The sequence below is a fragment of the Mytilus galloprovincialis genome, chromosome 9 (assembly GCF_965363235.1).
Source record: "Mytilus galloprovincialis chromosome 9, xbMytGall1.hap1.1, whole genome shotgun sequence".
In the NCBI taxonomy this organism is placed as follows: Eukaryota; Metazoa; Mollusca; class Bivalvia; order Mytilida; family Mytilidae; genus Mytilus; species Mytilus galloprovincialis.
Window position 1 is genome coordinate 15,175,377 of NC_134846.1, and position 23,338 is coordinate 15,198,714.

Sequence of the window (23,338 nt, forward strand, 5' to 3'; positions counted from 1 at the left end):
TTATAGTACTTACATATTCATGTTAGCAGGATCCCTACCCCTAACCTGGGACAGTGGTGTTATACATGTTATAATACTTACATATTTATGTTAGCAGGATCCCTATCCCTACCCTGGGACAGTGGTGTTATACATGTTATAGTACTTACATATTCATGTTAGCAGGATGCCTACTCCTACCCTGGCACAGTGGTGTTATACATGTTATAATACTTATATATTTTCGTTAGCAGGATCCCTAACCTACTCCCGGACAGTGGTGTTATACATGTTATAATACTTACATATTTATGTTAGCAGGATCCCTACCCCTACCCTGGGACAGTGGTGTTATACATGTTATAGTACTTACATATTCATGTTAGCAGGATCCCTACCCCTACCCTGGGACAGTGGTGTTATACATGTTATAGTACTTACATACTCATGTTAGCAGGATCCCTACCCCTACCCTGGGACAGTGGTGTTATACATGTTATAGTACTTACATATTCATGTTAGCAGGATCCCTACCCCTACCCTGGGACAGTGGTGTTATACATGTTATAGTACTTACATATTCATGTTAGCAGGATCCCTACCCCTACCCTGGGACAGTGGTGTTATACATGTTATAGTACTTACATATTCATGTTAGCAGGATCCCTACCCCTACCCTGGGACAGTGGTGTTATACATGTTATAGAACTTACATATTCATGTTAGCAGGATCCCTACCCCTACCCTGGGACAGTGGTGTTATACATGTTATAGTACTTACATATTCATGTTAGCAGGATCCCTACCCCTAACCTGGGACAGTGGTGTTATACATGTTATAGTAGATACATATTTATGTTAGCAGGATGCCTACCCCTACCCTGGAACAGTGGTGTTATACATGTTATAATACTTATATATCTATGTTAGCAGGATCCCCACCTCTACCCTGGGACAGTGGTGTTATACATGTTATAGTACTTACATATTTCTGTTAGCAGGATCCCTACCCCTACCCTGGGACAGAGGTGTTATACATGTTATAATACTTACATATTTATGTTAGCAGGATCCCTACCCCTACTCCGGGACAGTGGTGTTATACATGTTATAGTACTTACATATTTATGTTAGCAGGATCCCTACCCCTACCCTGGGACAGTGGTGTTATACATGTTATAATACTTACATATTCATGTTAGCAGGATCCATATCCCTACCCTGGGACAGTGGTGTTATACATGTTATAGTACTTACATATTTATGTTAGCAGGATCCCTACCCCTACCCTGGGACAGAGGTGTTATACATGTTATAATACTTACATATTTATGTTAGCAGGATCCCTACCCCTACTCCGGGACAGTGGTGTTATACATGTTATAGTACTTACATATTTATGTTAGCAGGATCCCTACCCCTACCCTGGGACAGTGGTGTTATACATGTTATAGTAGATACATATTTATGTTAGAAGGATGCCTACCCCTACCCTGGGACAGTGGTGTTATACATGTTATAATACTTATATATCTATGTTAGCAGGATCCCTATCCCTACCCTGGGACAGTGGTGTTATACATGTTATAATACTTATATATCTATGTTAGCAGGATCCCTACCCCTACCCTGGGACAGTGGTGTTATACATGTTATAATACTTATATATCTATGTTAGCAGGATCCCTACCCCTACCCTGGGACAGTGGTGTTATACATGTTATAGTACTTAGATATTCATGTTAGCAGGATCCCTACCCCTACCCTGGGACAGTGGTGTTATACATGTTATAGTTGTAACAGCGACCCTATGTTTTAGAACAGTATTATGTCCCTTTAAAATGGACTGTTGTAAAATTAACATTTAATTACTATTGGTAATATGAATTATTGATAAAAATTGTTGTTTAACATGTTTATATATTTAGTTACAATATGGTGCTATAATTCATTGAATTTATTCTCATATTTTGTTGAATTTCCAACTTATAATTTAGTTATAGAGTGTTTAAATAATTGTACTGGGCTTGTTTTCATAAGCCATTTGGTTGATTAAACGACCGCTCATTTCAGCTTTTTAGTAAGAGCTTACTGGTGTTGCACACCTCGCTGTCTAACTGGTCTTGCACAGACCTCAGTCACTGTCTACACGTAAGGTCCAGCACAGACTTTGCTGACTAACTGGTCTTGCACAGACCTTGCTCACTGTGTACACGAAAGGTGTTGTCTACACGAAAGGTGTAATGCATTTCTCAGCATCTAGACACAATGTCGCTATTGTGTCTAGAATTATAATGCATCTAGACAAAGGAGGGCCCTCATGGGGTTTTTGATTATGTGATTACTTGGCCGTTTTTTTAATGATTATTTGATTATTAAGCCTAATATTTCATGATTATTTGATTACCTAGGACTGTATTTTTAGTTTATGATTATTTGATTACTAAAGATAAGCAAATATTTAATGATTATGTGATTATATTGGCAAAAAAATGGTGATTATGTGATTACTAGGACCCCCCATGAGGGGCCTCACAAAGGTTAAAATGACAGATTAAGCTATGTCACTTTTATGTGAATTTTAACTTGCTTTTTATATTCATGTTTCATGTTTTTATCTTTACAAATTGTTGATATTTGTTGAATTATGTAGTTTGCTAATAAACTATGAAAACTTGCTAGTGTTAAGTTTTGCAAAGCCAAATATGAAGGATCAGAGACTCAGGATTCCTATACCTACTCTTTACACGGCCTGGGGTAAAATATGTTAAAGTTGACACAGAAAATACACAACGTAAAAACCCCTCCGGTTACATAGTACTTGCATATTTATGTTAGTAGGATCCCTACCCCTACCCTGCGACAGTGGTGTTATACATGTTATAGTACTTACATATTTATGTTAGCAGGATCCCTACCCCTACCCTGGGACAGTGGTGTTATACATGTTATAATACTTATATATCTATGTTAGCAGGATCCCTACCCCTACCCGGGGACAGTGGTGTTATACATGTTATAATACTCATATATTTATGTTAACAGGATCCCTACCCCTACCTTGGGACAGTGGTGTTATACATGTTATAATACTTACATATTTATGTTAACAGGATCCCTACCCCTACCTTGGGACAGTGGTGTTATACATGTTATAATACTTATATATTTATGTTAACAGGATCCCTACCCCTAGCCTGGGCCAGTGGTGTTATACATGTTATAGTACTTACATATTCATGTTAGCAGGATCCCTATCCCTACCCTGGGACAGTAGTGTTATACATGTTATAGAACTTACATATTCATGTTAGCAGGATCCCTATCCCTACCCTGGGACAGTGGTGTTATACATGTTATAGTACTTACATATTAATGTTAGCAGGATCCCTACCCCTACCCTGGGACAGTGGTGTTATAGATGTTATAGTACTAACATATTTATGTTAGCAGGATCCCTACCCTACCCTGGGACAGTGGTGTTATACATGTTATAGTACTTGCATATTTATGTTAGCAGGATGCCTACCCCTACCCTGGGACAGTGGTGCTATACATGTTATAATACTTGCATATTTATGTTAGCAGGATGCCTACCCCTACCCTGGGACAGTGGTGTTATACATGTTAAAGTACTTACATATACATGTTAGCAGGATCCCTACCCCTACCCTGGGACAGTGGTGTTATACATGTTATAGTACTTGCATATTTATGTTAGCAGGATGCCTACCCCTACCCTGGGACAGTGGTGTTATACATGTTAAAGTACTTACATATACATGTTAGCAGGATCCCTACCCCTACCCTGGGACAGTGGTGTTATACATGTTATAGTACTTACATATTCATGTTAGCAGGATCCCTACCCCTACTCCGGGACAGTGGTGTTATACATGTTATAGTACTTACATATTTATGTTAGCAGGATCCCTACCCCTACCCTGGGACAGTGGTGTTATACATGTTATAATACTTACATATTCATGTTAGCAGGATCCATATCCCTACCCTGGGACAGTGGTGTTATACATGTTATAGTACTTACATATTTATGTTAGCAGGATCCCTACCCCTACCCTGGGACAGAGGTGTTATACATGTTATAATACTTACATATTTATGTTAGCAGGATCCCTACCCCTACTCCGGGACAGTGGTGTTATACATGTTATAGTACTTACATATTTATGTTAGCAGGATCCCTACCCCTACCCTGGGACAGTGGTGTTATACATGTTATAGTAGATACATATTTATGTTAGAAGGATGCCTACCCCTACCCTGGGACAGTGGTGTTATACATGTTATAATACTTATATATCTATGTTAGCAGGATCCCTATCCCTACCCTGGGACAGTGGTGTTATACATGTTATAATACTTATATATCTATGTTAGCAGGATCCCTACCCCTACCCTGGGACAGTGGTGTTATACATGTTATAGTACTTAGATATTCATGTTAGCAGGATCCCTACCCCTACCCTGGGACAGTGGTGTTATACATGTTATAGTTGTAACAGCGACCCTATGTTTTAGAACAGTATTATGTCCCTTTAAAATGGACTGTTGTAAAATTAACATTTAATTACTATTGGTAATATGAATTATTGATAAAAATTGTTGTTTAACATGTTTATATATTTAGTTACATTATGGTGCTATAATTCATTGAATTTATTCTCATATTTTGTTGAATTTCCAACTTATAATTTAGTTATAGGGTGTTTATATTTGAATAGTATTTGTTAAATAACTGATGATTTAAATAATTGTACTGGGCTTGTTTTCATAAGCCATTTGGTTGATTAAACGACCGCTCATTTCAGCTTTTTAGTAAGAGCTTACTGGTGTTGCACACCTCGCTGTCTAACTGGTCTTGCACAGACCTCAGTCACTGTCTACACGTAAGGTCCAGCACAGACTTTGCTGACTAACTGGTCTTGCACAGACCTTGCTCACTGTGTACACGAAAGGTGTTGTCTACACGAAAGGTGTAATGCATTTCTCAGCATCTAGACACAATGTCGCTATTGTGTCTAGAATTATAATGCATCTAGACAAAGGAGGGCCCTCATGGGGTTTTTGATTATGTGATTACTTGGCCGTTTTTTTAATGATTATTTGATTATTAAGCCAAATATTTCATGATTATTTGATTACCTAGGACTGTATTTTTAGTTTATGATTATTTGATTACTAAAGATAAGCAAATATTTAATGATTATGTGATTATATTGGCAAAAAAATGGTGATTATGTGATTACTAGGACCCCCCATGAGGGGCCTCACAAAGGTTAAAATGACAGATTAAGCTATGTCACTTTTATGTGAATTTTAACTTGCTTTTTATATTCATGTTTCATGTTTTTATCTTTACAAATTGTTGATATTTGTTGAATTATGTAGTTTGCTAATAAACTATGAAAACTTGCTAGTGTTAAGTTTTGCAAAGCCAAATATGAAGGATCAGAGACTCAGGATTCCTATACCTACTCTTTACACGGTCTGGGGTAAAATATGTTAAAGTTGACACAGAAAATACACAACGTAAAAACCCCTCCGGTTACATAGTACTTGCATATTTATGTTAGTAGGATCCCTACCCCTACCCTGGGACAGTGGTGTTATACATGTTATAGTACTTACATATTTATGTTAGCAGGATCCCTACCCCTACCATGGGACAGTGGTGTTATACATGTTATAATACTTATATATCTATGTTAGCAGGATCCCTACCCCTACCCGGGGACAGTGGTGTTATACATGTTATAATACTCATATATCTATGTTAGCAGGATCCCTACCCCTACCCTGGGACAGTGGTGTTATACATGTTATAGTACTTACATATTTATGTTAACAGGATCCCTACCCCTACCTTGGGACAGTGGTGTTATACATGTTATACATTTAATACTTACATATTTATGTTAACAGGATCCCTACCCCTACCTTGGGACAGTGGTGTTATACATGTTATAATACTTATATATTTATGTTAACAGGATCCCTACCCCTAGCCTGGGACAGTGGTGTTATACATGTTATAGTACTTACATATTCATGTTAGCAGGATCCCTATCCCTACCCTGGGACAGTAGTGTTATACATGTTATAGAACTTACATATTCATGTTAGCAGGATCCCTATCCCTACCCTGGGACAGTGGTGTTATACATGTTATAGTACTTACATATTAATGTTAGCAGGATCCCTACCCCTACCCTGGGACAGTGGTGTTATACATGTTATAGTACTAACATATTTATGTTAGCAGGATCCCTACCCTACCCTGGGACAGTGGTGTTATACATGTTATAGTACTTGCATATTTATGTTAGCAGGATGCCTACCCCTACCCTGGGACAGTGGTGCTATACATGTTATAATACTTGCATATTTATGTTAGCAGGATGCCTACCCCTACCCTGGGACAGTGGTGTTATACATGTTAAAGTACTTACATATACATGTTAGCAGGATCCCTACCCCTACCCTGGGACAGTGGTGTTATACATGTTATAGTACTTGCATATTTATGTTAGCAGGATGCCTACCCCTACCCTGGGACAGTGGTGTTATACATGTTAAAGTACTTACATATACATGTTAGCAGGATCCCTACCCCTACCCTGGGACAGTGGTGTTATACATGTTATAGTACTTACATATTCATGTTAGCAGGATCCCTACCCCTACCCTGGGACAGTGGTGTTATACATGTTATAGTACTTACATATTCATGTTAGCAGGATCCCTACCCTTACCCTGGGACAGTGGTGTTATACATGTTATAGTACTTACATATACATGTTAGCAGGATCCCTATCCCTACCCTGGGACAGTGGTGTTATACATGTTATAGTACTTACATATACATGTTAGCAGGATCCCTACCCCTACCCTGGGACAGTGGTGTTATACATGTTAAAGTACTTACATATTCATGTTAGCAGGATCCCTACCCCTACCCTGGGACAGTGGTGTTATACATGTTATAATACTTATATATCTATGTTAGCAGGATCCCTACCCCTACCCTGGGACAGTGGTGTTATACATGTTATAGTACTTACATATACATGTTAGCAGGATCCCTACCCCTAACCTGGGACAGTGGTGTTATACATGTTATAGTACTTACATATTCATGTTAGCAGGATCCCTACCCCTACCCTGGGACAGTGGTGTTATACATGTTATAGTACTTACATGTTCATGTTAGCAGGATCCCTATCCCTACCCTGGGACAGTAGTGTTATACATGTTATAGAACTTACATATTCATGTTAGCAGGATCCCTATCCCTACCCTGGGACAGTGGTGTTATACATGTTATAGTACTTACATATTAATGTTAGCAGGATCCCTACCCCTACCCTGGGACAGTGGTGTTATACATGTTATAGTACTTACATATTTATATTAGCAGGATCCCTACCCTACCCTGGGACAGTGGTGTTATACATGTTATAGAACTTACATATTTATGTTGGCAGGATCCCTACCCCTACCCTTGGACAGTGGTGTTATACATGTTATAGTACTTATATATTTATGTTGGCAGGATGCCTACCCCTAACCTGGGACAGTGGTGTTATACATGTTATAGTACTTACATATTCATGTTAGCAGGATCCCTACCCCTACCCTGGGACAGTGGTGTTATATATGTTATAGTACTTACATATTAATGTTAGCAGGATCCCTATCCCTACCCTGGGACAGTGGTGTTATACATGTTATAATACTTATATATCTATGTTAGCAGGATCCCTACCCCTACCCTGGGACAGAGGTGTTATACATGTTATAGTACTTACATATTTATGTTAGCAGGATCCCTACCCCTACCCTGGGACAGTGGTGTTATACATGTTATAGTACTTACATATTCATGTTAGCAGGATCCCTACCCCTACCCTGGGACAGTCGTGTTATACATGTTATAGTACTTACATATTCATGTTAGCAGGATCCCTATCCCTACCCTGGGACAGTGGTGTTATACATGTTATAGTGCTTACATATTTATGTTAGCAGGATGCCTACCCCTACCCTGGGACAGTGGTGTTATACATGTTATAGTACTTGCATATTTATGTTAGCAGGATGCCTACCCCTACCCTGGGACAGTGGTGTTATACATGTTATAATACTTGCATATTTATGTTAGCAGGATGCCTACCCCTACCCTGGGACAGTGGTGTTATACATGTTAAAGTACTTACATATACATGTTAGCAGGATCCCTACCCCTACCCTGGGACAGTGGTGTTATACATGTTATAGTACTTGCATATTTATGTTAGCAGGATGCCTACCCCTACCCTGGGACAGTGGTGTTATACATGTTATAGTACTTACATATACATGTTAGCAGGATCCCTACCCCTACCCTGGGACAGTGGTGTTATACATGTTATAGTACTTACATATTTATGTTAACAGGATCCCTAACCCTACCCTGGGACAGTGGTGTTATACATGTTATAATACTTACATATACATGTTAGCAGGATCCCTACCCCTACCTTGGGACAGTGGTGTTATACATGTTATAATACTTACATATTTACGTTAACAGGATCCCTACCCCTACCTTGGGACAGTGGTGTTATACATGTTATACATGTTATAATACTTATATATTTATGTTAACAGGATCCCTACCCCTACCCTGGGACAGTGGTGTTATACATGTTATAATACTTATATATTTATGTTAACAGGATCCCTACCCCTACCCTGGGACAGTGGTGTTATACATGTTATAGAACTTACATATTTATGTTAGCAGGATCCCTATCCCTACCCTGGGACAGTGGTGTTATACATGTTATAGAACTTACATATTCATGTTAGCAGGATCCCTATCCCTACCCTGGGACAGTGGTGTTATACATGTTATAGAACTTACATATTTATGTTAGCAGGATGCCTACCCCTACCCTGGGACAGTGGTGTTATACATGTTATAGTACTTGCATATTTATGTTAGCAGGATGCCTACCCCTACCCTGGGACAGTGGTGTTATACATGTTATAGTACTTGCATATTTATGTTAGCAGGATGCCTACCCCTACCCTGGGACAGTGGTGTTAGGCAACAACCATTTTCATATCTAGGGGGGGGGGGGGGGGGCTGGGATTTTTTTGAAAAAAATATTTTGATGGCCTAGCTGACCGAAAAAAAAAATATATTTTGCACTGAAGCTGAAAAATTTTTTATGCTGTCACCTGCTTGAAACTTTTTTTTGCACTGCTGAATTTGAGAATGGTGAAACTAACAACAGACGAGACAGTGAAACAGCAGATTATAAACATCTGTCCAGTATACAGATTAAGCTAAGATTTCTATTTATAGATCTTTATACCTTATCACTTTTTGTATGTTCCTATAAATAGTGTTTGATCCAGAAATATTTATAAGAATTCCAAATCTCCCGCATATATATGTTACTACTGTAAGACCATTATAAATATGAAATGGTCATTTTATAACAGGAATAGATATGGTATCATAGGCAGTCTTTTAAGATAGCCCTGATTGTGTATGACACAGACTTGTGTACTGGTAGTATTTTCCGTTTGTATCATTCTTTATACCACTTTTTTCAATGAAATGTCAATTATCATACTTGGAAACAGTTGATTTTATAAGTTGGAGCTACTCACTATTTGCCATTACATATGGCAATGGTGGCCACTTCAATTGCAGTATTAAAATTTAAGGATACCTGTATGACGGACTCCTAGAATATCATAATGTAGAAAGTGGGCTAAAAAAACAACTGAGACAACAGCCAATGCCAGTATATAGACAGAGCCATGCACTTTACATTTTACATCAATTAAAAAATTAAAATGAATTTTATGTTAATTTTATGGTTTTGTGAAAAAAAATTGTATTTCTGTTCCACATTTTAGGAAAAAAAATTTGCTTTGACCTTCTCATAAGAAAAAAAATATTTTGTCGGAGGAAGGTTCTGAAAAAAAAAATTATGAACACAATAAAAATCCCAGGCCCCCCCCCCCCCCCCCCCCCCCCAGATAAGAAAATGGTTGTTGCCTTATACATGTTAAAGTACTTACATATACATGTTAGCAGGATCCCTACCCCTACCCTGGGACAGTGGTGTTATACATGTTATAGTACTTGCATATTTATGTTAGCAGGATGCCTACCCCTACCCTGGGACAGTGGTGTTATACATGTTAAAGTACTTACATATACATGTTAGCAGGATCCCTACCCCTACCCTGGGACAGTGGTGTTATACATGTTATAGTACTTACATATTCATGTTAGCAGGATCCCTACCCCTACCCTGGGACAGTGGTGTTATACATGTTATAGTACTTACATATTCATGTTAGCAGGATCCCTATCCCTACCCTGGGACAGTGGTGTTATACATGTTATAGTACTTACATATTCATGTTAGCAGGATCCCTATCCCTACCCTGGGACAGTGGTGTTATACATGTTATAGTACTTACATATTCATGTTAGCAGGATCCCTACCCCTTACCTGGGACAGTGGTGTTATACATGTTATAGTACTTACATATTCATGTTAGCAGGATCCCTACCCCTACCCTGGGACAGTGGTGTTATACATGTTATAGTACTTGCATATTTATGTTAGCAGGATCCCTACCCCTACCCTGGGACAGTGGTGTTATACATGTTATAGTACTTGCATATTTATGTTAGCAGGATGCCTACCCCTACCCTGGGACAGTGGTGTTATACATGTTATAGTACTTGCACGTTTATGTTAGCAGGATCCCTACCCCTACCCTGGGACAGTGGTGTTATACATGTTAAAGTACTTACATATACATATTAGCAGGATCCCTACCCCTACCCTGGGACAGTGGTGTTATACATGTTAAAGTACTTACATATACATGTTAGCAGGATCCCTACCCCTACCATGGGACAGTGGTGTTATACATGTTATAGTACTTACATATACATGTTAGCAGGATCCCTACCCCTACCCTGGGACAGTGGTGTTATACATGTTATAGTACTTACATATTCATGTTAGCAGGATCCCTACCCCTACCCTGGGACAGTGGTGTTATACATGTTATAATACTTATATATCTATGTTAGCAGGATCCCTATCCCTACCCTGGGACAGTGGTGTTATACATGTTATAGTACTTACATATACATGTTAGCAGGATCCCTATCCCTACCCTGGGACAGTGGTGTTATACATGTTATAGTACTTACATATTCATGTTAGCAGGATCCCTACCCCTACCCTGGGACAGTGGTGTTATACATGTTATAGTACTTACATATTCATGTTAGCAGGATCCCTACCCCTACTCCGGGACAGTGGTGTTATACATGTTATAGTACTTACATATTTATGTTAGCAGGATCCCTACCCCTACCCTGGCACAGTGGTGTTATACATGTTAAAGTACTTACGTATACATGTTAGCAGGATCCCTACCTCTACCCTGGGACCGTGGTGTTATACATGTTATAGTACTTGCATATTTATGTTAGCAGGATGCCTACCCCTACCCTGGGACAGAGGTGTTATACATGTTAAAGTACTTACGTATACATGTTAGCAGGATCCCTACCTCTACCCTGGGACCGTGGTGTTATACATGTTATAGTACTTGCATATTTATGTTAGCAGGATCCCTACCCCTACCCTGGGACAGTGGTGTTATACATGTTATAGTACTTATATATTTATGTTAGCAGGATCCCTATCCCTACCCTGGGACAGTGGTGTTATACATGTTATAATACTTGCATATTTATGTTAGCAGGATCCCTACCCCTACCCTGGGACAGTGGTGTTATACATGTTATAGTACTTATATATTTATGTTAGCAGGATCCCTATCCCTACCCTGGGACAGTGGTGTTATACATGTTATAATACTTACATATTTATGTTAACAGGATCCCTACCCCTACCCTGGGACAGTGGTGTTATACATGTTATAGAACTTACATATTCATGTTAGCAGGATCCCTATCCCTACCCTTGGACAGTGGTGTTATACATGTTATAATACTTACATATTCTCGTTCTTTCAATAGATGTTCCAGTTCATTTAATTCTTTTGCTATTCTGGCATTTCCTGCAAATAAAATGTAAAGTTCTTTTCAATCCCCAACTTGCAATTTATATCCATCTGCTTTCGATGCGATGACAACATCCAACAGATATTGAATGAGTTAAATTTCATTTATTTCCAATCAATGAAATTACTAATTTGAAAGAAAATAGAATAGAAGATTAGAAAATTTTATTTTAAATCAGGGTTACATGCATGAATATTACAAATATAAGCTCTGTAGAGCTTTTAGTCAACATTAATACCAATAACATTACAATATTAACACATTCTGTAAATTCAGAAATTATTGCGAGGATTTTATTAATGCGATCTTGAGAATGCGATAGCTGAAACATAGATCTGTATGCAGATTTTTTTGAAATGTGTAAAGGAATAAATATGTTCTATTCAGACTATTGTTTATATAAATATACATCTTTGACATGTAAAGTAAGACTATGTTCTATTCAGACTATTGTCTATATAAATATACATCTTAGACATGCAAAGTAACACAATGTTCTATTCAGACTATTGTCTATATAAATATACATCTTAGACATGCAATGTAAGACTATGTTCTATTCAGACTATTGTCTATATAAATATACATCTTAGACATGCAAAGAAAGACAGTGTTCTATTCAGGCTATTATCTATATAAATATACATCTTAGACATGCAAAGTAAGACAGTGTTCTATTCAGACTATTGTCTATATAAATATACATCTTAGACATGAAAAGTAAGACAATGTTCTATTCAGACTATTGTCTATATAAATATACATCTTAGACATGCAAAGTAAGACAGTGTTCTATTCAGACTATTGTCTATATAAATATACATCTTAGACATGCAAAGTAAGACAATGTTCTATTCAGACTATTGTCTATATAAATATACATCTTAGACATGCAAAGTAAGACAGTGTTCTATTCAGACTATTGTCTATATAAATATACATCTTAGACATGCAAAGTAAGACAATGTTCTATTCAGACTATTGTCTATATAAATATACATCTTAGACATGTAAAGTAAGACAGTGTTCTATTCAGACTATTGTCTATATAAATATACATCTTAGACATGTAAAGTAAGACAGTGTTCTATTCAGACTATTGTCTATATAAATATACATCCTAGACATGCAAAGTAAGACAATGTTCTATTCAGACTATTGTCTATATAAATATACATCCTAGACATGCAAAGTAAGACAGTGTTCTATTCAGACTATTGTCTATATAAATATACATCTTAGACATGCAAAGTAAGACACTCATTTAGTATTCAAAGAGTAAATACATGTAATTATAGATTATACAATTATCGTGGATCATCTCAACAAGATTGATTTTCTTTGAGCCGGTCCGGCGAAACTGAGAAAAGCAATTGAGTTGAGACGACCAATGATAATCTGTTTATCGTTATTTTACCTATTACCATGTTGTCAATTTCATTGACAAACTGTCACGTCAGCCCTTAGTTTCTACATGTTTCTAGCAGAGACATATATATAGTTTTATATGTCTCTGTTTCTAGCAGTAATTTTTCATATCATTGGACTCCACTGAGAAAGAAAATTATCAGTCAGGAAGATCAAACGAAAATTTTGTAAAATAGCAATAATGAATAATAACTAGCATGTATACTATAGTCAAAAGGGTTTATGTTCACTATCACATGTTTCACTTGCAGTTCCAATCTCATCCACAGGGGCTTGTTTAGTGGATTAGAAGAGGTTTTACTGTCAATGGCGATCGCTATCCTGTTTTTTTAGTGGGTCTCATTGGGGTCTAAGCGTGACGCGGGATTGCCGACAGTTTTTGTAAGCGTGACATATGAAAGTCAAATTATTGTGCCGTGAAAACGGGAAATGAAATCTAGCGGGACACGGGAAATTACAAACTAGAGGCTCTAAAGAGCCTGTGTCGCTCACCTTGGTCTATGTGAATTAAAGGAAGCAGATGGATTCATGACAAAATTGTGTTTTGGTGATGGTGATGTGTTTGTACATCTTACTTCACTGAACTTTCTTGCTGCTTAAAATTATCTCTATCTATAATGAACTTGGCCCATTAGTTTCAGTGGAAAATGTTGGTAAAAATTTACAAATTTTATGAAAATTGTTAAAAATTGACTATCAAGAACAATAACTCCTAAGGGGGTCAATTGACCATTTCGGTCATGTTGACTTATTTGTAAATCTTATTTTGCTGAACATTATTGTTGTTTACAGTTTATCTCAATCAATAATAATATTCAAGATAATGACCAAAAACAGCAAAATTTCCTTAAAACTAACAATTCAGGGTCAGCAACCCAACAACGGGTTGTCCGATTCATCTAAAAATTTCAGAGCAGATAAATGTTGACCTGATAAACAATTTTACCCCATGTCAGATTTGCTCTAAATGCTTTGGGTTTTGAGTTATAAGCCAAAAACTGCATTTTACCGCAATCATGTTCTATTTTTAGCCATGGCGGCCATCTTGGTTGGAAGGCCGGATCACCGTACACATTTTTCCAACTACTAACCCAAAAGATGATTGTGGCCAAGTTTGGATTAATTTGGCCCAGTAGTTTCAGAGGAGAAGATTTTTGTAAAAGATTACTAAGATTTACGAAAAATGGTTAAAAATTGACTATAAAGGGCAATTACTCCTAAAGGGGTCAACTGACCATTTCAGTCATGTTGACTTATTTGTAAATCTTACTTTGCTGAACATTATTGCTGTTTATAGTTTATCTCTATCTTTAATAATATTCAAGATAATAACCAAAAAGAGCAAAATTTCCTTAAAATTACTAATTCAGGGTCAGCAACCCAAGAACGGGTTGTCCGATTCATCTGAAAATTTCAGTGCAGATAGATCTTGAACTGATAAACAATTTTACTCCTGTCAGATTTGCTCTAAATGCTTTGGGTTTTGAGTTATAAGCCAAAAACTGCATTTTACCCCATGTTCTATTTTCAGCCATGGCGGCCATCTTGGTTTGATGGCCGGGTCACCCGACACATTTTTCAAACTACTAACCCAAAAGATGATTGTGGCCAAGTTTGGATTAATTTGGCCCTGTAGTTTCAGAGGAGAAGATTTTTGTAAAATATTACTAAGATTTACGAAAAATGGTTAAAATTTGACTATAAAGGGCAATAACTCCTAAAGGAGTCAACTGACCATTTCAGTCTTGTTGACTTATTTGTAAATCTTACTTTGCTGAACATTATTGCTGTTTACTGTTTATCTCTATCTATAATAATATTCAAGATAATAACCAAAAACAGTAAAATTTCCTTAAAATTACTAATTCAGGGGCAGCAACCCAACAACGGGTTATCCGATTCAGTTGAAAATTTCAGGGCAGATAGATCTTTACCTGTTTAACAATTCTGCTCTAAATGCTTTGGTTTTTGAGTTATAGGCCAAAAACTGCATTATACCCCAATGTTCTATTTTTAGCCATGGCGGCCATCTTGGATGGTTGGCCGGGTCACCGGACACATTTTTTAAGCTAGATACCCCAATGATGATTGTGGCCAAGTTTGGTTTGATTTGGCCCAGTAGTTTCAGAGGAGAAGATTTTTGTAAAAGTTAACGACGACGACGGACGCCAAGTGATGAGAAAAGCTCACTTGGCCTTTTAGGCCAGGTGAGCTAAAAATGAGAATTGCTTACGTACATAGTGTAAGCGGGATACGGGAATCTGACAAAACAGTAAGCGGGATCCGGGATCAGAACCTCCCAATGAGACCCCCTTTTTATATAGGATAGCGATCATCATGGACAGTAAAACCTCGTCTGATCCACTAAACAAGCCCCTGTGTCTCATCTCAATGATTTCAGTGCCAGGATGTTCGAAAAACGATGAGTAAATAATCAGTAATTTACCACCATCGCTTGAATTACAGTAAATTAGTGATTAAATACAAGAGACTGTGCAAAAATGGTAGAATTTGGTTACAGTTATCCAGATTGATACTTCGACACAAAGATAAGAATTGAAACAACAGCAGGGTCCAGTTTATTTCGGAATGATGTCGATCAATGACTGGTTCACGGCGGCAGAATGGTCCGTGTAACACTTATCAATTCAAAGTTTTAAAAAGTTTTTAAATTTTGGATTTTTGGAATTTTGATCATTAAAATATCAAAATTTCAAATTGTGTAAAAGTTTTTAATTTTTTAAATTTTAACCAAATTATTAAAATATTAAAATTCTAAATATCGTTTATAAATTTGATAGTTTAGGAATTTGATCAAACTTTTAAAATACTAAACCTTACGTGCAATTTTGATTATGTCACTTTTTGAAAGTTTGATTTTTTAAATTTTTGATTAAAATATCAAAAATAGAAAAGGGGCAAAAAGAGGGGTACCTGTAAAAAGCGAAACGAAATAAAAGCAGAACGAAAAGAAACAATATGAATTGAAAACATACTGATACTTAAAAGTTAATGTATGAAATAAAACCACAGACAGACAGTGGTAAGCGGTGAAAAATTGGATGACAAAATAAATATTTCTCAAAAGAAGAGAATTCATTTCAAAACAAGACGTACGGCTCTGATATTGGCCATTTTACTTGCTGGTTTTTCTAGCACCCATATTTTAGGAAAAACAGGAGTAACAGTAACAAGAGTGTACACGCTGAAATGTCTCGCCTTCTTTACTAATCATTGATATTATGTTGATAGACCTAAATATAAAGCTTTATTACAACTGTCACATAAACTCAACTTTAACCAAAGAAAACGAAACATTGATCAATGAACCATGAAAATGAGGTCAAGGTCAGATGAACTATGCCAGGCAGACATGTACAGCTAAAAATTCTTCAATAGAACAAATATAGTTGACTTATTGCTTATAAATTAAGAAAAACAGACCAAAACACAAACACTTTACACTTAGCAATGAACCCTGAAAATGAGGTCAAGGTCAAATAAAACCTGCGTAACAGACATATAGATCATAAAATATTTCCATACACCAAATATAGTTGACTAATGCATAAAGTATTAGAAAAATAGACCAAAACTCAAAAACTTAACTTTAACCACTGAACCATGAAAATAAGGTCAAGGTCAGATGACACCTGTCAGCTAGACATGTACACCTTACAATCATTCCATACAACAAATATAGTAGACCTATTGCATATAGTATAAGAAAAACAGACCAAAACACAAAAACTTAACTATAACCACTGAACCATGAAAATGAGGTCAAGGTCAGATGACACCTGTCAGTTGGACATGTACACCTTACAGTCCTTCCATACACCGAATATACAAGACCTATTGCTTATAGTATCTGAGATTGAGATATGGACTTGACCACCAAAACTTAACCTTGTTCACTGATCCATGAAATGAGGTCGAGGTCAAGTGAAAACTGTCTGACGGGCATGAGGACCTTGCAAGGTACGCACATACTAAATATAGTTATCCAATTACTTATAATAAGAGAGAATTTAACATTACAAAAAATCTTAACTTTTTTTTCAAGTAGTCACTGAACAGTGAAAATGAGGTCAAGGACATTGGACATGTGACTGACGGAAAGTTCGTAACATGAGGCATCTATATACAAAGTATGAAGCATCCAGGTCTTCTACATTCTAAAATATAAAGCTTTTAAGAAGTTAGCTAACGCCGCCGCCGCCGGATCACTATCCCTATGTCGAACTGTCTGCAACAAAAGATGCAAGCTCGACAAAAACTGAACAACTCGCAGTAGGTCAAATAGTATGGTTAGTTGAGCATGTTTATATATTTTCTACTGAACTCTACGCAATAAAAAGGCTCAATACACGGTGTATCATCTCTTTTGATTTCAAATTTTTCTGTTTTTCTGTTTTGCTCTACGACTTCTTACTTTTTGCAATCATGTTGGCTAAAGAATATATCATTGAACGATCATCTTTAACGTTTTAATCTGTTCTTTGTAAGTTGTTGGCCCTAAATATTCAGCTTTGAGCGTTCCCTAAGAAGGTCGATCTAGAAAAGCGCTTCGGTCGTAACTTTTAACGTTATGTTTTCATTTTTATCGATTGCATGATGATCATAATTATATTGCCTTGTGTCAATGATTTTAGTTAAAGTCATTTGAAACCAGTGAGTGGTGAAAAATAATGTTTATCCAATTCTTGAACCTATGCATGTGTATATCATAAACTTAGAACTCTGTGCACGATTTTGTCATTTTTTTTACGCAAATATATCGTATAATCGTCAATTTTTTTTCTCTCTGTCTGTTATGATTTAACAAATATGGCTGCTCATTAAATGCCGTGTTTTAAAGCCGAAGTTTACCGATTGTCACCTTATAGTAAACAAATAACAAAAAGCATGGCTATTGAGCACGTGTTTAACATGTACATTTGTACAATCAGGTAATTGTTTATTTTGATGACAGATCCATGCGTATTGCGATCACCGGATTTTTACGAGGAGGTTACGCTCAGGTCACTATGCATACGGAAAATATGTCGGCGAGTTGCTGGAAGCAAGCAATTAAAAATAAGTAAACGTAAGACAAATTAAAGAATTTTCCTCAAAAAAAAAGTATATGTACATAAGTTGTATAATGAAAACTATCCATTTAGTTATAAAAAAAACATATGCATGACTTTTTTTAATTTGAGGTTTCTTATGACTTTGATATTTTTTGGTACGGTAGGAATACTGAATGCATGGTGTACCAATTCAGGTTGTGCTAGTCTACAATGTGGGAGATTTTTGATCATATTAATACGCTGAAATTAAGAGTACTAAGATAAAATATTAGTAGATTGAAGCCAAGATACTGTTACAAGGTATCTACATAACCTCATCATTAGATGGATACCAGGATACAAATTTTGCCGGTTTTTGCACCAGACGCGCGAATCGTCTACAAAAGACTTATCAGTGACGCTAGAATCAAATTAAGTTAAAAAGGCAAATAATGTCAAATAAAATTAAAAAGGCCAAATAAAGTAAACGTTTATATCCAACTTATAGCTCTGGTTTTGTAAAAGTTGAAACCATTCTTATCATATATAAACGTATACCAAAAACATTATTTTCAGCATTCATATTTATGTAATAGTTGCCGTTGTACTACATTAAGCGCCCATTTATCCATTTGTAGGTGTCTGCATTTTGAAAATTGAAAATTCTTTTCAAAAGTTTATATCAGCGATAAATGGTAATCTATTGGGGAATCCAATATATAGATAGTCACTTTTTTTTTTACTTTGATACTTCCACGAGGGGCTTCGATAATGGTACATTAGTATATTCTGGAGTCGGTTTCACAAAAAAACTTACGACTAAGATTGGTCTTAAGTCATGCATAATTCAGTATACTTACGATCAATCTTAGTCGTAAGTTTTTTTTTGTGAAATCGACTCCTGATCCCCAATTTGAAGAAAAAATAATATTCTGTGCAAGCAGAGGACAAAAGAAAAACTCTGAATCCAAATTTTCTCCATGCCTTAAGCTTATAGTGTTAAATTTTGAACCAGATAAGTTGATTAATAGCGATGAAAAACTTAATAAAATTGTTAGCGCTTCGACTAAACAACCACACCCCACTTTTAAAGTTAAATGGTTGCTCCCTTATAGACAACGTTTGGACTGGTTATCATATACGTAGCTTCATTATGGGTCCTAAATCAACCACTGTTTTTAAATAGTAAATAAAAGGAAAGAGATTATTTTTTATTAAGGGATATTATTGTTCCGTATTTGCATTTTGTTATTTGAGCATTTTTAAGTTATCGTACGACAATCGACTTTGAGCAAATTAAAAGAACACAGGTACATCCAGTCAGAATGGGGCGTGTAAAGAGAAGCCACACTGTCAGCTGCATGATGGATTTTTCCATTTTTGGCCATACACCTATGTTGCTCTCGAAAAACCAGTACAATGTAAAACGCTGAATTTTAAGTAAAGAATTCACCTACGGAACGCTGAAAACTGAAATTTGAAAGTCAAGAAAAATAAGAACCGAAACAATTGAAGAGGTGTTTGACCAAAGTGAAGTTAAAAGTCAAAATCCATCTATAAGGACTACTTTGTCCGAGGGAGCTGAATCCTAAGTTTCTCCGTAATTTGTACGTAAACAACCTTTTTTAAATTATCGATTTTTTGTTGCCAGTGACAAATATTTCATGAATTTTCCGGAACAAATTAGCAATAAATACAACATTGAGAGAGTGTGCATAATGGAGACATAACCTTTCAATAAGTTTCATTGAGGTTTGGAGTTTGCGTATGACAGTAACTGCTAGCTTTATATATAGTAGTGCTTTGTTAATTTATTATTATTGTCATTTTGATTAGTTTCTTTTGTTTCCTATTCTGATATAGGACTTGTATTTCTTTTTCAAGTGCGTTTTACTGTTCGTATTACTGTTTGTTTTTCATTCTTTATTGGCTAGAGGTATAGGGGAGGGTTGCGATCTCACGAAACATGTTAAACCCGCCGCATTTGTGCGCCTGTCCCAATTCAGGAGCCTCTGTCCTTTTAAGTCTTGTATGATTTTAATTTTAGTTCATTGTTATATTTCGGAGTTTAGTATGATGTCTATAATCACTGAACGAGTACCGTGACTTTTTTTGTCTAGGGGCCAGCTGAAGCACGCCTAGCACAACGTTCATTGCGACGCTATACATTAAGTATTCCTTCCGTATCATGTCTTGGAACTGAAATAAATCATAAAAGGCAATATATTATCGTCATGCAATAGATAAAAAAGAAAACAAAACGTTTAAAGTTGCATGCGACCGAAGTGGATCTACCTGTATCAGGAACGTCAAAAAGACGAATAATACTATTTGGTTTACTGGGAGTTGGTCAGTTTTCACTATTACTACTAAATGTTGGGCACTGGGAACACCAAATAGCTCTGAATTATTTATCTCAAACGCTAACCTTATATAAGAGATTTTAATCAACTTATTTGATTCCGGTTTAAATCGGTTTAACTATTTTTTTTGATAGATGCACAACCTTAAAATTTCAGGATACTGTTATCCCATGTGATGTCTAATATGTTTTATAAAAAACGACTTCTTCTTTTCATTATTTATTTTGTAATTAAAAATGATTTGATATATTTCGTGCTTTTTATTATAACTAAGAATGATTGTTATCATAGCCGTGTTTACATCAGTGTTTACAGGTACCCCTCTTTTCGCCCCTTTTCTATTTTTGATATTTTAATCAAAAATTTAAAAAATCAAACTTTCAAAGAGTGAAATAATCAAAATTGCACGTTAGGTTTAGTATTTTAAAAGTTTGATCAAATTCCTAAACTATCAAATTTATAAACGATATTTAGAATTTTAATATTTTGATAATTTGGTTAAAATTTCAAAATTTCAAAACTTTTACACAATTTGAAATTGATATTTTAAAACTTTGATCAAAATTCCAAAAATCAAAAATTTCAAAACTTTTTAAAACTTTGAATTGATTTAAGTGTTACACGGACCCAGAATAGACAAACAAACTATTTCCCTTTTTACGAACACTTGTTTACAGTTACAGCTAATTTCCTAATGCTTGCAAAGTAAAACTTTGGTAGGGTTGCTTGCTTGCTTATAAACGTTAATTCAAGCTTTATATTTAACATTGACATCCTCGAACAGTATATAATTAGCATATTTTAACCTGTATATTATATTTAAATTTGATTGCAAGTTGGGCATTATCTTCTCTGATCTTTACACCCTTTATAAGGTAACCATACTTTCGTATGTCGAACAGTTCCACCACCAAAAAAATAAACGAAAAATAAATTAACAATCATAACACAACAACATATATATACACTATTTACATTAGGATTTTTCAAGTTATCCCAATTACAATGGTCACAGTATACAAACAAAGCAAGCAAGTTAACCAAAGTCTTTATTTACATGCATTGGGAACGTAGCTGTAAATTTTACTGCCGTTTAGAAACTCTACACACAATACTGTTTATGCACGATATTAAATATTGAAATGCATTAATTAGTATTAGTTTTTTCATAAGAGTTTCAAACTTTGCTCCCTGAGAGCTGGGACTAGTCAGGGACTTTCTATGGACTAGTATAATACTATCATCACATTCAGATCAGTTTAAAGATTAATTTAATACGTGTAAACACTCTTTCAAAATCATAGGTTATTAGATTAATTGTCTTGCCAATGACACATTTATATTTAAATATTACTAATTTAGATCCTCTTGTGTTTCAAATTTGCTCTTGAAAATCACAGGCACTTGTCTCAGAAAAAAATCCTTTATACCTTATATTAGGCATATTATGGGGGGGGGGTTTGAGACAAGTGCCTGTGTTGGAACTATAAAAAGTGACTTCATACAGTGACACATTTTCAGGCTCTCTCAATGCTTTTTTCGCTTTGTATCTCTTTTTACTATTTTTAGTAAGCCCAAAGCTTTTGGAATGTAAGATACATAGAGCGTAAAACAGTGGGTATGAGGGATCATATAGGGTAAAACAATGGGTATGAGGGATCATATAGGGTAAAACAGTGGATATGAGGGATCATATAGGGTAAAACAGTGGGTATGAGGGATCATATAGGGTAAAACAGTGGGTATGAGGGATCATATAGGGTACAACAGTGGGTATGAGGGATCATATAGGGTAAAAAAGTGGGTATGAGGGATCATATAGGGTAAAACAGTGGGTATGAGGGATCATATAGGGTAAAAATTAGGATCTGGAAAAGAGGGAAAAGTGTGAGAAAAATTACAGCAAAATAAGACGTGCTTTATGTTTAATTGTCAGTGTGGCCCACCAAAGGCCAAGGACTATATATGAATAACTACAAGGATCACGGTACAGCCTTCAAAGATGAGCAAACCCTAACAACGCTAATAGTATGCTCTGTAAAAAGCCTCAGATACATTAATGTGAAAAGATGCAACAGAGAAAACAAAAATCCAGAGTCAAGACATACACCTGCTAAAAAAAACCATCATAACCATGGAAACAGACAACAACCACTGGTCGTAAGGTCAGTTCGGACAACCAAAAACGTAATGTTCTCAGCTCTCAACCTTTTGAATCATTGAAAAAAATTAAAATGTAAAAAATGTGGAGTCGTAGATGACGAATTTCATTTCTTTTTGTATTGTGACATTAACATATCATTGTGTTCTAATCTTTTTGCTTATCTAAAAGACTATGTACCATTATTTCAACATCTTGATGCATTCAATAA

The 23,338-nt window shown here is 36.0% G+C and overlaps 1 protein-coding gene across 1 annotated transcript in view; it reads right to left on the reverse strand.

Annotated features, from left to right (window-relative positions):
• The window catches only part of LOC143046495 (MAM and LDL-receptor class A domain-containing protein 1-like), a 139,175-nt gene that overhangs the window by 107,008 nt on the left and 8,829 nt on the right, over window positions 1–23,338 (reverse strand). Inside the window, exon 2 of the mRNA XM_076219652.1 lies at window positions 12,056–12,117. Coding sequence (XP_076075767.1) covers window positions 12,056–12,117 — 62 coding nt within the window. The remainder of the gene's footprint in view (window positions 1–12,055; window positions 12,118–23,338) is intronic.